Source organism: Anabrus simplex, chromosome 6, assembly GCF_040414725.1.
Source record: "Anabrus simplex isolate iqAnaSimp1 chromosome 6, ASM4041472v1, whole genome shotgun sequence".
Taxonomy (NCBI): Eukaryota; Metazoa; Arthropoda; class Insecta; order Orthoptera; family Tettigoniidae; genus Anabrus; species Anabrus simplex.
Window position 1 is genome coordinate 152167615 of NC_090270.1, and position 15990 is coordinate 152183604.

Consider the following 15990-nt stretch of genomic DNA (forward strand, 5'->3'; position numbering starts at 1 on the left):
AATACTGCGAGGTTAAGAAACTCCTAGGGGCGGGGGTGGAAAATTGGGTGAAATAAAAATGAATAGGAGACCAATATTAATGTAAAAACCATAGTTTTTGGGGTCACTGGGATGAATAGTGACACTCTCAATGTCGGTTAAGTCCAAGATCAGCCCCCAACGACATGAGGGGATGGTGAAAAGGGGTTAAAAAGAAAGTATCTTAATTACCAAGATTATGGATGTATGTGTGTATGTACCAACGTGGATTTCAATCAGACTTGGTACATATATATTACTTTCTGTCTGGAAAAAATACTGTGGTGGTAAGAATAATAATTTAAGAATGATCAAATCCATGGTTTTCGGTGTCGCTGAGATGAATTCTGACAATCCGGATGCCGTTGAAATCCACGTTCAACCTCCATTGGCATGGGAGTTCAAAAGCTTTGAAAAAGAAAAAAGACGGATATACTGTAGGTGTTGAATCCTCATTTTTGGTTTCGCTAGGCTGGTTGGTAACTGTTCCAGTGACAGTTGGAATAGTGTACATCATACCTATAACGCAACATGTAAATATATATATTTTTATAACTTACTTTCATTACTTATTTAAAAGAGTTGGCTACTTCTCATACTATCTCAGCCACAAACCTACTACGCTGGCATAGCAGGGGGAGAGGTGATACTCCCACGTGGCACGTCCCAGGTGGCGGATAGGGGGTTCCTAACCGGCTTGCCGGCGGACTTGAGGGAAATAAAATACCTCTCGCGGACCAAACACACTACCCCCTGCGGGTGGGGGACGCACACGTAGAACACACCCGTGGTATCCCTTGCCTGTCGTAAGAGGCGACTAAAAGGGGCCCAAGGGGCTCTCAACTTGGGAGTGTGGATTGGCGACCACGGGGCCCTTAGCTGAGTCTTGGCATTGCTTCCACTTACTTGTGCCAGGCTCCTCACTTTCGTCTATCCTATCCGACCTCCCTTGGTCAACTCTTGTTCTTTTCTGACCCCGACGGTATTAGAGCATTCGAGGCCTAGGGAGTCTTTCATTTTCACGCCCTTCATGGCCCGTGCCTTTCTTCATCTGTTACTTCATTTTTCAAAGTGACTGATCCCTTCTCTCTTCTTTTTTTCTCTCTCTTTACCCCCTGTGGATGGGGGACGCAGATGAATAATACACCCACGGTATCCCCTGCCTGTCGTGAGAGGCAACTAAAAGGGGTGACCAAGGGATGATTGAATTAGAACCATGAATCTACTTTTGATTCGTACCATCATGCGGGGAACACCATAGGTTGCCTGTACTTGCAAGTAGTACCACTAAATTAGGTACGAAATAGGTTTGTGATTAGTGGCAGTAAAGAGGCTGGCCTGGGGGTTTCCAGTACCTGTGCGTCGTGCCCATGTGAGCAACACCGCGGGTCTGGGCGTAGCCTGTGAGTTGTACCGCTATATGAGCGACACCGTCGGTCTGCGTTGCCTGTGATTGGTGCCCACTATGTGAGGAACACCACGGGAATACCGGTGCCCGTGATTAGTACACCTAGGTGAGAAGCCTCATCGGTTTGCGTTGGCTGTGAGTGGTGCCATTGTATGAGAAACACCATAGGTCTGCGTTCCCTGTACGAAGTACAATACTTGTGAGTAGTACCATCTTGTGTGGAACACCGCGAGTCTTCGCTACTTTTGATTAGTACCCCAACATGACAAATACTATGGTTCTACTTTACTCGCGACATGTACCATTCTGTGGGGCCTTAGACTTGGTTTTTTCACCCCTTTAGACATCAAGCATCATTGTGCTTTATAAGTAGCCCCTTGGTCAGTAATACTATTATTTATCCCTTTTGTTTTTGAGTGGATTTTTTGAACTTTTTGTTGTCATCTCATTTCGTACCATTAGGGGCCAATGACCTCAGTGTTAGGCCCCTTTAAACAACAAGCAGCAGCATCATCATCATCATACTATCTCAGCTGTCACAAGGACGTTTAAAGTGAAACTACATTATCTCGAACTAAAACTTAAATTTAAACCCTTAAGAATAACTCAAATCTACAGGCGAATTTGTAAAATATGAACCAACATCACAATAAAGAAATCTGCAAAAGTTCATTTCAAATAGTTAACACAAATCTTAAATTTGACGATTCAAAGGATTTACCGAGGCAGAGCCAGGTACTACAGCTAATTACTTATAAATACCCATGTAGAAAATATACCGATAGCAATTGCATGATTTTAAGTAAATATTGGTATTGCTTTCTCTTGTGTCAAACAAGTCTTTTTCTTTTCTACACTCTCTTATTCTTGTCCTACGTCACTACCAGATTTTTAAGCACTAAATAGTGTTTCAATATCTAATATCAATTTTCAGAACTACATCTTAGATTGTTCGGCATTTATAGTAAAGATGCAAATTTTATAGGTGTGGCTAAATATTGAAATGACCCTAGAAAGTGATGCTTTCCTTTGTTGCATGCTGAATTTATTCTTAAAATCCTCAAGAAACAGGATGATGGTTTATTTCATAAAAAATGTTAACCATCTCGTCAGTTATAATAATCCATAAAATATATTTCATATCTCCTAGAAGCTAGTTTAAATTCTGAAAGAAAAAAAAAAAAAAAGATACAAATTAGGAATGGTGTAATTATACTAATTTCACTTGTGTTATTAAAAATCATGGGTAGTATACTTACTTGATATAGCATCCATGTATAATGACAAGAACATGAATAGAAACATATAATTTATATATATATATATATATATTATATCATATTATAGGATAAACACATGCCTTAGTAGAAAGAGGGAGCAACAGAAAGAGGAGAAAAGAACGAGGGAAAAGACAAGAATACAGATTACCAGACAGAGGATATCCATCAAGAATGTAATGAATTATTTTCTGAAGCAAAAATATTGTATTCTGTAACTTGAGAAGTTAAACGATTTAGGGTTTCGAGAAAGATCACTAAATATTTATGGTTGTCTAGATTAGTCAGTCACGTATACAAAAAGGACAGTCTCCAATCATTGCATACTGAAAGAAAAGAGCTCTTCAATTATGTAGATGTAAACTAAATGAAAATATTACTGGTTTTACGTCCCTCTGACGACTTTTAAGGTTTTCTTCATTTTTTAGATAAAAGGTTTCTAATATCTATTTATTTTCCAGGATGTTATACTAAAATCCATTCTGAATCCTGCTGTTCGTCTTATCTCTACAACTCGCTTTCCATTTCCATCTGGAACTGTGGCTCGGTCTGCTGTAGCTACAAAATTTGTTGATGCTGTATATGTATTGGCTTTGCGCATTGGTTGTGAAATGACTCGCAAAAATCTGGCTGTCCCTTCTCTTCAGAGATTTTTTCTTGGATTCGACAAAGCTCATGGCAGGAAATTAAACGAAGAAGCGAGTGGCCTGTTGACCAGAGGTGTGGAATCCAAAAGAAGTAGCCCACTCAGGTACAGTAAGTGTGCAGAATAATAAAGTAGAGAAGTTACATTACCTCTACCTCTTCCTCTAGTCTGTACCATTTTATGCCTTTTCCTCCCAGTGATTACCTCTGTTCTTTTTCTGCAGTTTTTTTTACAAATTTTTAACTCTTTTGATATATGCTGCCAATTTGCAAAAATGTGTGTGTGTTTTCTAATGGCTAGGCTCGTGGATAAACATTGACCATGACAATGGGCAATTTGCAATCTTCATTTATTTGCACCATTTTTGCACAAGGAGTTCATTACTCCTTACCTTAGAGGTGAAGATCATTGTACAAGTGTACATGACCATTGTGATGACTGCATATTAAGTTTTATATAGTGTATAATGAGTTAGGGAGAGTATGAAGCCCATTCTCAGCACATTGCCTACTCATGTCAAGTAACACCAAGGGGTCTACACAAAGCTTAATGTCCCCATCCAATGGACGAGTCATTATCAACAGTGTCATATGCTCTCACCCCTTTTTGAGCACTGCAGAGAAGTTTGTAAGTGAACCCAGGGTTTTGGCACGGAAACTAAAGATCAGGAATGTATACTACTACTTGTACCTTGCTGGCCAACCTTCTGTTGGAGAGTATATTTTCCAATCTCAGGACTCAAACCGGATAACCATCATGTCAGCCCAATGAGATGTGATGCCTTCACAATCAAGGCCACCAAGCAATAAGATTTTATTTACAATTAGTTCAGCAGAGAAAAGAAAAATGTGTAGAAATTGACATTTATATTTTAACGCAGCTTGCTCAAATTTTGAGGACCTCATCAAATTTTACTTTGAAATTTACATCAAATAAAGAATGGATGATGCTGTTTGCAACACTGAAACAATCATGAAAAATATTGGTTACACACAAAGATCAGTGCCATGCTTTGAAAGTTAGGTAAAATTTGAAGAACCTTGAATGTCAATGAGTGGCTCATTTGTAACTATAGCTTGACTCTCCAGATTTACATAATTGCAAATTATTGAAATGTCAGCACTGAATAGCCTTGAATTTGAGTGAATGTATTCATTGTCTCCACTACATAAAGTTTCTTAAAAATTGAAATATCAAAAATGATAGAAACTGGCAGGTAAAATGTGAATCATATACATTTGTGATTGGCAGCACTGACACTATTGACAATGGCCCACAGTCTTATCCAAGTCTGCTTTGTGATAAGAGAACCTGCTCTCTTTTGGCTTTGAAAGTGGGAATCGCAGCATTGTCGGCAGTTATCTATATGGTTATCCGACATGTTTTGTCTCGGCTGTGCGGTTCGGGTCACGCAGCTGTGAGCTTGCATTCAGGAGATAGTGGGTTCAAACCCCAATATCAGCAGCCCTAAAGATGGTTTTCCGTGGTTTGCTATTTTTCACACTAAAAAATTGCTGGGGCTGTATCTTAATTAAGCCCACATTCGCTTCCTTCCCACTCCAGCTCTTTCCTATTCCATCGTCGTAATTTGCGATGTAAAACAAATTATTATTATTAATTTTTGTTTTTGTTTTTTTGTTTTGTCTCTTACACATATGCATGAACTCAGGAGATAGGAGAGGGAGAGACTGTCCCTAGATTGATTCAATAACACCTGCATAATTGAAAGACATATAACTTAGTGTATGTAAAAGTATTTACTTCTTTCAAAGTTGAAATGTTATATTTGCTCTTTATTGTAAGTTGCCAAAAAGTGTATGAAAAACATTCATCTGCAGTTGGAGCTAGTGGTTTCAGTTAATAATAAAGAATGGATGGCTGTAAAAGTTCTGCTATCTTACAAAAAATGTGTAATATAAATTGTTTCTAAAGCTATGGTAGGTGAATTGTGAAATGTTAACTATATATCGTTCTTTAATGTGGTATTGCATGGCTGTCAAGTCTAAAAAAGATGCTTATAAGATGTGGTGGAAAACAAAACTACAAGCAGATCACAACCAGTACAAGATGTTAGTCTGCCACAAAACACACTGTTGCCACAACAACAAAATGACACTACCAAGGCATCTATGAGACACTGGATAGAGCAGAGGGTACACATACAGTAAGGTCTACCATCTAGCAGATTCCCAGTGTGAAGTAACTGAATATATTGGCTGCATCCTGCAAATTAAAGATTTTGACAATCTTCTCAGAGACCCACTAGCTATTTTGGACCATTCGAGGGACTGCTACAAGATTATATGGAGGTTATCCGGAAAGTGGTACCCGTTTGCGCAATAAAGACACAGGAGCAAATATTAACATATATACACATTTTTATTGGAAAGAGCATACTTTACACTACTTCTCCACATAATCTCCTAGCAAATTTAGGCATTTATCATAACGTGTGACGAGTTTTCTTATTCCAGCGTCATAGTCCTCCGCCGCCAGCGTATTGAGATACGTAGTCACGGCTCCATTGACTGTCGTTTACTCTCAGCTGATGCATAACAAACTCATGTTTCGTCCCCAGTAATGATGCGAGTCAGGAAAGAGTCTCCTTCATCGGAATAACGTCGTGTGTATTCCCCCTCCCCAGGTTGAAGGTGCGACACCAGCGCCGAACAGACGACTCGTCCATCACATTGTCTCCATACACCTCCGTTAATTGGTGATGAATATCACAAGGTCAAACGTTTCATGCATAAAGAAATTTAATCACGGCCCTCACTTCACAACTGGCGGGGTTCTCAATTTGTTTAAACATTTTAAACGATCACAGACACAACACAGGCAATGCTAGCGTCACGCAACCTCACACAGAGCAGGCAGACAAGCCACTGATGCGGTCTGACCTTGCCCAGCGGCTACCCGAGTCGTCAGCTCTTAATGCGGTGCTAACGGGTACTACTTTCCGGATGGCCCTCATATGTAATATGTTAACTGATTCCTTGTGGTGATGCAGTAGCTGGATCTGCCCTGCCAATGAACATCCAGAAAATATCACAAGCTGTGAGCAAGATGAAAAATGGCATCCATGTTCTACATCTGGCCTTTCTGAACGTGGAGAAAGCTTCCAACAGGATGCCACGTGAACTTACCTGGAGGGCACTCCGATTATTTGAAGTCTCAGAAGTCTTAGTCCAATAGGTCCAAATTCTGTGCCTGGATTTCACAAGTATGATTTGTTGGCCAACAGGAACTTCGTCTTCATTTCCAGTCCGTGTTGGGGTCCACCAAGAATCTGCATTTTTGCCTCTGCTTTTCATCCTCTGTATGGGCACGGTAACATCAGACACCGAAACACCTCATCCATGGATGATCTTATATGCTGACAGTGTGTTTCTTCAGGATATATCCTGTCAGAGTTTAGAAGAATGAACACAAAGCTGGAATTATCACATACGTGAAAATTGTTTGCGGCTCTACGTTTGGAAACTCAACAACCTTGAATGTGATCACAATAATAATTATTAAATTAATGTGATAATGGTCCACCTTTTTCAATACTATAATATGCAATAATATTGAATTACATTACTAAACTAGGGACTATAGAGCGTTCCAACCTTAAAATGCAGTACAGCGTAGATGGAGCGCGCTGTTGTGAAATCGACTCGTGAAGATCACGCTCGAGTGTGACTTAAACAGGGCGTCACAGTTCCACATTTTTTGTTTGTAATTTTGTAATTTTAAGTTCATTCATTCATAAATTAATATTTGTAGGATGGTAAAATAAATACAACATACCTTAATCACTGGCGTTGCTCTCAGACATTGGACATACACCTATCATTTCTGCAAGGCCTGATGTTCCCGCTTTGGATGAACCGGGTTCGAGAGATGAACTTGAGGATGATCCGGATGATGGAGAAAGTCATATTTAAACAATTTTCCTTGTCAACATCGTCCTGTAATTCGTCTGCTTTCCACAAATCTCTTTCATTTTTCTGTACTTCGTTCATGTAATTTGCCCAATTGGCTTATGTTTTTATGGCATAAAAATGTTAGTTCAGCATTTGGAACAAAACCATTGTTAATTACCTGCGTGGACTAAGGCAAATCACAGTCCTCGGCTTTTCGGTGGCCTAAGTCCCGAACTCACCCCTTCAATGGCGGCCTGCCGTGCACTTTTCACTGTCGTATCCTTCCATTCTTTTGTCACTGTCTGCCCAATATTTACCCACGATTCATCTGTGTAAATTATAGCTTAATTTTGTGCCCTCAAACGTTTTATCTCCCTGAGATATTTGTGCCTCCAATTTCTGCCGCCTTACCGACTATCAGCAGCAGAAGTTAAACATAGGCAAGAAAATTAAAGGCAACACCAAAAATAACACCATAATATCAAACACTTACGTTACCTTAGTTAAGACCAACAGTTACCCAGAGACCAAGAACCAAATAACCCCTGGTATGGCAATAAGTTGTTTTAACACTACCAAAGAAAACAAGAGGTTCATTGAGAACAAGGTACATATTACTTTATTCAATAAATAAAGGTTAAAAGGGAGACTTAATTAGTATAAAATTAAAAAATAAACATCCTCGAGATGAAACCATAAACCAATTAAAAGAAATAAAACAGTGATATATTAATTTAAAGTGTTTAGCCGAACGAAAAGGAAAAAAAGAAATAATAGATTTTCTATTTTTTTTAACACCTCCATAAAACTTGAGCACCTAGTAACCTGTTTTACAATAAACCTGAAACCATCCTGTTGCTCAAGTTATTCTCTTCCCTAGTTTCAAGCAATTTAATTTACTTTCGTTATTAGTATTATACTTGAACAGCACCAACAACCATCACAGAGATTCCACCAGAATTCAGTTCGTATCTTACTGCCAGAAAACATAGTTAAACATACAACCCAACAGGAGGGCAGAAAAACCAACCCCAGCAAAATAATGAAGGGAAATTAAGAAGGAAAAAGCAAGGAAAACAAGTTAATACACCAGCGAGGTGTAGGGACCACCAAACCCATATTTATTTTTATTACTATTTACATATTTTATGCCCACATTGGAGCACTTAAATCAATACATTTGAGTTAATTTCTTCTTTTTCTTCTCCCAGAACTTTCTCATCCTCTCCGACCTGGAAGTCCTTTGTGTGTCCGGTATAGTATATTGTTTCCGTTCAATTGTTTTTAGTTTGAGACTTCCACTTTTGTTCTTCAAAATCCTCTTCTCTTTTCTGTGATTTGTTGCCGAGTTATACCCGATTCTTCCAAATCATCCTGAACTTCTTTGAGCCAGTTATTATTGATTTTATTTTTCAAAAATAATCAAATAGTTGTTTCAATATCCTGGTGTCTAGTAATCTTGATATGTGACAGAAAAAGGAAATTCTTCTTTTACGCATTGTAATTATTATTGATTCACATTCACGATAGACAATGTTGTTAGGAAACAATCTCCACTGTCCATCAACTAGGTGTTTTTTATTAATAATTGTTCTAAGAATTCTTCTATCAGTTTTCTGTAATTTGTCTGTTATAGATTTTACATTTAATTTGAATAAATTTTCACTAGCGTACGTTGCCTCTGGTTTAACTATGGAATTATAGTGTTTCAGCTTAGCATTTATCGAAAGAAATTTTTTTTTTTTATAGGTTGGCCAGGTAAGTCTTTGTTCTTGTTTAAATTTAGTTGTTCTGTGTTCTATTGCTTCTTTTTCATTTGTTTTCCATGTTATTATTTCCCCAAGATATTTGAATTTCTGAACAATTTTAATCTCTTTATTACTGTTCAGTTGAATAACTGGTAAATCAACTTTAAAAGTTGGCATCATTTCTGTTTTTTCAAATGAAGTTTGTAATCCCATTTTTTTTTTTTTTTTTTTTTTTTTTTTTTTGCTATAATTTCTAGTTGTTCAATTTGAAATTTAGCCTCTTCTATTGTATTTGCTAGTAATGCTAAATCGTCCACAAAAGCAAGGCAGTTGAGTTTAATATTTCTGCCGATCTTGATAGTTGGTTGGCATTTCTTGTTCCATTTACGCATAACCTTCTCCAATGCACAATTAAATAACAATGGTGAAAGTCCGTCTCCTTGTCGAAGTCTAGTTCTTACAGTGAATGATTCTGATAATTCACCTCTAAATTTAACTTTTGCCTTCGTATTTTTAAAACTCATACTAATGAGTAGGGAGCGGATTTTTATGTAATTGCATATTTTTTGCGTAAGTTTTAACGCAAGTTACGAAGTTCATTATTCCTATTGTGCATCCCCAAGTGTAAAAACTGAATCTTATTTCACATAAAAACACATATTTTCACATTTTAAAAATGTAAATACATATTTTAAGAAAATCTGTAATAAGCACATAAATTGGCAATATTTGTTGATCAATAAAATTTAAAATGCTTCTGTGTTCTAAAATAATGCTCATATTTTCATTTTACGATTACGGTATTGTTTTTAACAGTGTATTTAACATAATGTATCTGAATGTTTCGGCCATTTATGGACTTCCCTCTATAAGTTCTAAAACTTGCTGGTCACTGGCTACGTCGTTACATTTAGACAGCGATTTGATTTGCTGCACAAGATGTTTCCTTGCATGATGTCATTCCAATTCTTTATGAGTCAGCCCTCTCAGGTTTTGTTTATAGAATATCAGCGAAAGGCAATCACAGAGAAATAAGGTGACGTAATTCCGTTACGACATGGGAGACTCGGAAGAATATTGCCCCACCATTAGGTAGTGGAATTTTATCACTCCTAAGAGTAAGGTTAGCTGTTTGGGTCCATATATCATTCCCGTGGTCGTGTGATTTTGTATGGATTTATAAGAAATATTTCCTTCAGTGTCCGCTGCTATTCTTTTTATTGAAACAGTGATTCACCATAAATGCGTGTGTCGTAACCTGAAAAATAATGCCAAAAGAGAAGTCGAGTACAAGGTCGCGTCTTCAACAATATGCAGTGGAATTTAAAAGCATTTTCACTACCGATGGAAAAGTATTATTTTGCCAACTGTGTGGTGAAACAGTACGTGCAGATCAACGTTCTCAAGTAACCCAGCATTTGTCTGGAAATAAGCATACTGCAGCTGCTTCGCGTGTGCGTTCACGACAATTACTAATAGCTGAACCAGCTACTTCAAATGCAGGCCCATCTAAATATTCCCAGTATTATTTAGATGTGTGCAGAGCATTTGTTTGCGCCGACATTCCTCTTGGTAAAATAAATAATCCGGGACTGAGAAATTTCCTAACAAAGTACATTAATTTTGAGCCTCCAGACGAATCCACATTAAGGAAAAACTATCTCCCAAAATGTTACGAAGAAACTTTACAGAGAATTCGGGCAGTATGTGATAGCGAAAAACTGTGGGTGAGCATTGACGAAACCACTAATTCAAGTGGCAGAAAAGTAGGAAATGTTGTAGTGGGTGTGTTGAAGAATGACAAAACTGCTTGCGAACATTCTTATTTGCTAGCGTGTAAAGAAATGCTTGCTGCAAACCATGTCACTGTAGCTAGGTTATTCAATGAAACCATGCACTTACTTTGGCCAAAATGTATAAAATACGACCACGTATTGCTTTTCCTTACTGACAATGCAGCTTACATGAAAAAGGCAGCCGAAGGCCTTTCTGTGAGCTTTCCGAAAATCATACATGTAACGTGTGTTGTTCATGCTCTACACAGGTTATGTGAAACTGTGCGGGCTCAGTATCCTCAAGTGGATAAATTAGTGTCTAATGGCAAAAAAGTCTTTGTAAAAGCACCCGCAAGAATCGATCTCTTTAAAGAGAAAAACCTGGATCTTGCGCTTCCTCTGCCTATTGTTACGCGGTGGGGTACCTGGCTTAGCGCTGTGGTATACTACGCAGACAATTTCGGAAGTTTTGCATCCGTTGTGAACGTGCTAGATAAAAACGATGCGTCATCAACTGAGATTCTTCAAGAGATACTAAAAGACAGCTCTTTGAAAAATGATTTGGCATTTATATCTGTCAATCTAAGCTTCTTGTGTAAGACTATAGACATACTTGAAAAATCCACTAACCTGTTGTCCAAAACAGTGAAGGAAGTGCGCACTGTTGAAAATAAATTAGATTCACTCCCGGCTTCGCAGGTACAGGGACTGTTAAAGGTCAAATATCAAAATTTGTTCAGGAAAAACAGAGAATTTCAAACAATGTGCCAAATTTCTAATGTATTAGAGGGTGCTCATGTTCGCAAAATTGATGGCGTTATTGTTGGCGACATTCCTTTCTTTAACTATGCTCGTCTGACTTCCTGCGATGTGGAGCGATAGTTTTCGCAGTATAAGGCGTTCTTTAGAGATAATCTGCATGCATTTGTGATGGACAATTTGGAGATGACCTTTGTTGTTCACTGCAATTCTGAGACTACTTCTAGCAACTAATATTCCAGCATGTGATGGGTGAGTACGAACTGGTACTATTTTTTCAAAGATGATAGGTTGCTTTTGCCATATTTAAACAAAACATTACCTTTAAAAAATAACCATTCATAATATCTACTCTGACATATCAAAAATTAATATACCACACAGCACGTTTCCATACACAGACACCATTTTTGCCTTGAGGAGTACGTTTGGTAGCACCATATTCTGATACAAAACATTATACTTATTTACTTCTTGAGCGCGAGTAGTTATGTGATATTTAAAGGAAAATAATTTCAATTTTTTTCACATATTTTAAAGTTTTTCAGCACATAAAAAAATAAATATTTTTCATATTTTTAGCACATAAAAATCCGCTCCCTACTAATGAGGTTAACAAGTTTTTGGTGTAAGCCAAATTCTTTAAGGCTTTTTAATAATGATTCATGATGAATACTGTCGTATGCTTTTTTTAAATCTACAAACGTGATGACTAGACCCTTACTTCGAACTCTTTGGTGCTTCATTATCCATTTTAAACTAATGATTTGATCTGGACAGCTTCTACCTGGTCAAAGTCCTCCCTGATATTCTCCAAGTTCTTGGTCGAGTTGTTCTTGGATTCTTGTATATATAATCTTGGATAAAATCTTATATGTAATATCAAGCAAGGATATCCCCCGATAATTATTTGAATCGGAGCGATCACCTTTCTTATACAGCGGGTGGATTATCGCTGTATTCCATTCCTCGGGAAGCTTCTCAGTGTTCCAAATATCAATGATGTATTTATGTAGGTTTTGAATAGTCTGATCATTAGCATTCTTCCATATTTCTGCTACTATTTGATTCTTTCATGCTGCTTTGCAGTTTTTAAGTGCATTAATTGCTGTTTTCACTTCATTGTAAACTGGTGGTATAATCTTTTGTAATGGAGTTTTATTTTTTGGATTAGGGTCAAATTCTAAATGTTCCACAAGATCCTCACAATTAAGTATTCTGCAAGGATGTTAGCATTATCTTGATTATTGTGTGCCATTTTTCCATTTTTATTTCTTAACATAAGTGTGGGAGGGGTAAACTTAGATTGATACTGCTTGAATGTTTTGTAATAATCTCTTGTTTTATGCTGATTAAATGTTTCCTCTATAGTGTTAAGCATTTCCTTTTGATAATTCCTTTTAATTGTCCTAACTTCTTTAGCTGTTTGTCTTCTGGCATTAATTAGTTCTTCTCGAGATTTTTCTGTTTTCCTCTGCTGATAATTTAACCATGCCTTGTGCCTTGCTTGAATTGCTTTGTCACATTCCCCATTCCACCACGCATGTTTCTTTCTCTTTTTAATTGGAGCGATTTCTTCAGCTATGGTTTTAAGTTTGTTGATCATCGTCTCTAATTTGTCATTTAAAAGTGTTTTGGATCTCTCTAAATATATTTTATTATTTATTAAGTAACTGGGATCATAATTTCTCCTTGCTTTGAGATGATTACGTTTGTATTTCCTTTTTGGTGTTAACTTGATTTTTATTTTTAAGATATAATGATCCGAGTCAATGTCTACCCCACGGAGGACTCTGACATTATAAATTTCTTTATGATAATCTTTATCCATAGCAACATGATCAATCTGAAACTCTCACAATTTTATGTTAGGGCATTTCCATGTCATAAGTTTATGTGGTCGCCTCATGAATCTGGTGGTTTCCAAAATGAGTCCATGATCTGCACAAAGTTCAATTAATCTTTGGCCATTTTTGTTCATTAATTTATGAGCTAGCCATTTTCCTACAACTATGCGATACTTCTTTTCTCTGCCTATTTTAGCATTGAAATCTCCAAGTAAGATTTTTATATGCTCATCAGGGATCTTCGATAATATGTAATCAAGTTCTTCCCAAAAGTTTTCAACTCTTTCTCTATCTTTATTGTTTTTGTCATTTGTTGGTGCATGGACATTTATTAAAGTATAAGTTTTATTCCCTACTTTAACTGTTAGAAGTGCCATCCTCAAAGAGTTTGAAGAAAAATCTTCAGTTGAGTCTATTATGCTACTATGAACAAGAAAACCTACACCAAATTGGGGGACATATGTCATTACTCTTTGTTCTGGAAGTCCCTTGTAGAGACGATAACCTGATTCAATTGGGTCCTGGTCTGTGTTCCTAAGTTCTTGTAAATCCTATGTTGGTCCATCACATCAGTTAAATGTTTCAACTTGCCCACCTTACTTATTGAATTAATGTTTAATGTTGCAAAATATGAAAACTTTCCTGATTTGTTGAACGTAAGTCTCTTCTTACATTGTTGGGTTTGTCCACTGTCTGTCAGCTGTCTGTCGATTTTAACAAGTACAACAATGGTACATACACAGGACGAAAAGAAACCCCAAAAACATAATGAAAAATGAGCACTACAAGATAAAATAAATTAACCGGAATTAGAATGTGGCAGAAAAACATTTCAATGAAATTCAGGCGAAACCTCTTGTGCTCAATAATTTATAAACAGGATAGTTACCTTTCAAATTACACATACCGAAAACATTAGATAAGTATAAACCAATTTGCCTTTTCAAAACAAGAAGAAATGGGAAATCATAATACTTATTTGGAAGTAACCTTCTTAAAATTCACTACCCTCACTTTTCAGAAACAATTAAGTGATATTATCAAGATACAATAAAGGAACCCGATATAATAAATACCCTAACTAAAATCAAAAGAATGCGAAGATGGACGCTTTTAGAAGTTCACACACCCGAAATCTTCAGACAAGAAGTTTTGTACATCATCTTTCGTAGAATCCAGAGTCTAAAAGGAATAGAATTGTGAAGAGACTTACATGTTGGTTCAAGCTGCAGAACACGTCATCATAGTTTACTCACGTAGAGGCACTAGTACTTTACCATATCCAAAAGAAAAGTAAATAAATAAGAGGACGTTCTGTTTGAAAAAGGTTAAGATGATTTCTGAGGGCTAGCCCTCACACAAATAACAACTATCCAGGCTCCATATCGTAGATAGGAACCATATCCCGGAGCGGAGCGAACACACATCCTTCCTTCATTTTACACAAGGCACAACTCATACGGCACACACCAATAATCAGCATGGCCCCACCGAGCGGAAAGAGAAAGTAATAGACTCGCCCTCAAGAAGACACTACAACTTAGGGCATGGAATCGTACCAGACCAAGTTTAAGGATTCCAAGAGAAAACATTAAAGCAATATAATCTTATGGTGACAATGACGAAGATGGTATCAAATAAATAATATGGGCAAAGCCACGTAGAAAGTACTAGTTGAATACAGTTCGGAAATAATTTCCAAATGACACCAATTTCTATAGCACGAATGCAGATTTCGAAATATGGTTGGGGAGAGCTAAAACTTGTCACCAACGTGACAAATTAATAATTTCATCGGTTTCAATGAAAGCTGCTTTATTACCCTGTCTTAAATAATGGAAGCCTATTATATCATGTAAGAAGCGATACAACGTAGTTTTGGAAAATCGTGGCAAAGAATCTTCTCCATTTACCCGATTCAAAATCACGTTCAATGTCGGTGGTATGTTAGCAAATAAAAGAGAGTGAACCACCCGACGCACTCCACTTCGCATAATTTCATCATATTTAATTTTCCTTGTATTTTTCTGCCGTGCCCTTTTTTTGCTTTTTTGTTTGTTTCTTTGCGGGAGTTCACAAAGGACCATGTGTGTGTTCCTTCCTTGTAGCATAGATTGTTCTTTCGGAACAACCTGTAGCTTTAGCTGTTTCACTGACTGCGCTGCTCATATCCATAGTCTTCAAAAAATAATCCAGGACACTGTTAATATTGCGTTCTTTTCCCCTGAGTTTACCTACGGAACGTTTCATTTTAATTTGACGATCCATTGCACATCCTTCTGCACTTTTTCTTCGAACTAAGAACCCCCCGCACGAGCACGAGCACGAACTGACAACTACACAGACTACACAAACACAACAAACGCAATCCACTTGTCCTCAAGAACTATACATTTATCACTGATCTTGTCCGGCTCCATGGCTAAATGGTTAGCGTACTGGCCTTTGGTCCAGAGGGCCCCGACTTCGATTACCGGCCGGGTCGGGGATTTTAACCTTCATTGGTTAATTCCAATGGCTCGGGGGCTGGGTGCATGTGCCATCTTCAGCATTAGAATTCATCACAGGTAGGGCCCCATTCTTATAGACGCACAGGTCGCC

General features: G+C 37.4%; 1 protein-coding gene across 1 annotated transcript in view; it reads left to right on the plus strand.

Moving 5' to 3' along the window:
* Positions 1–15990, plus strand: part of Wdr81 (WD repeat domain 81) — a 340798-nt gene that overhangs the window by 245877 nt on the left and 78931 nt on the right. The window contains exon 17 of the mRNA XM_067149985.2: positions 3165–3454. Coding sequence (XP_067006086.2) covers positions 3165–3454 — 290 coding nt within the window. The remainder of the gene's footprint in view (positions 1–3164; positions 3455–15990) is intronic.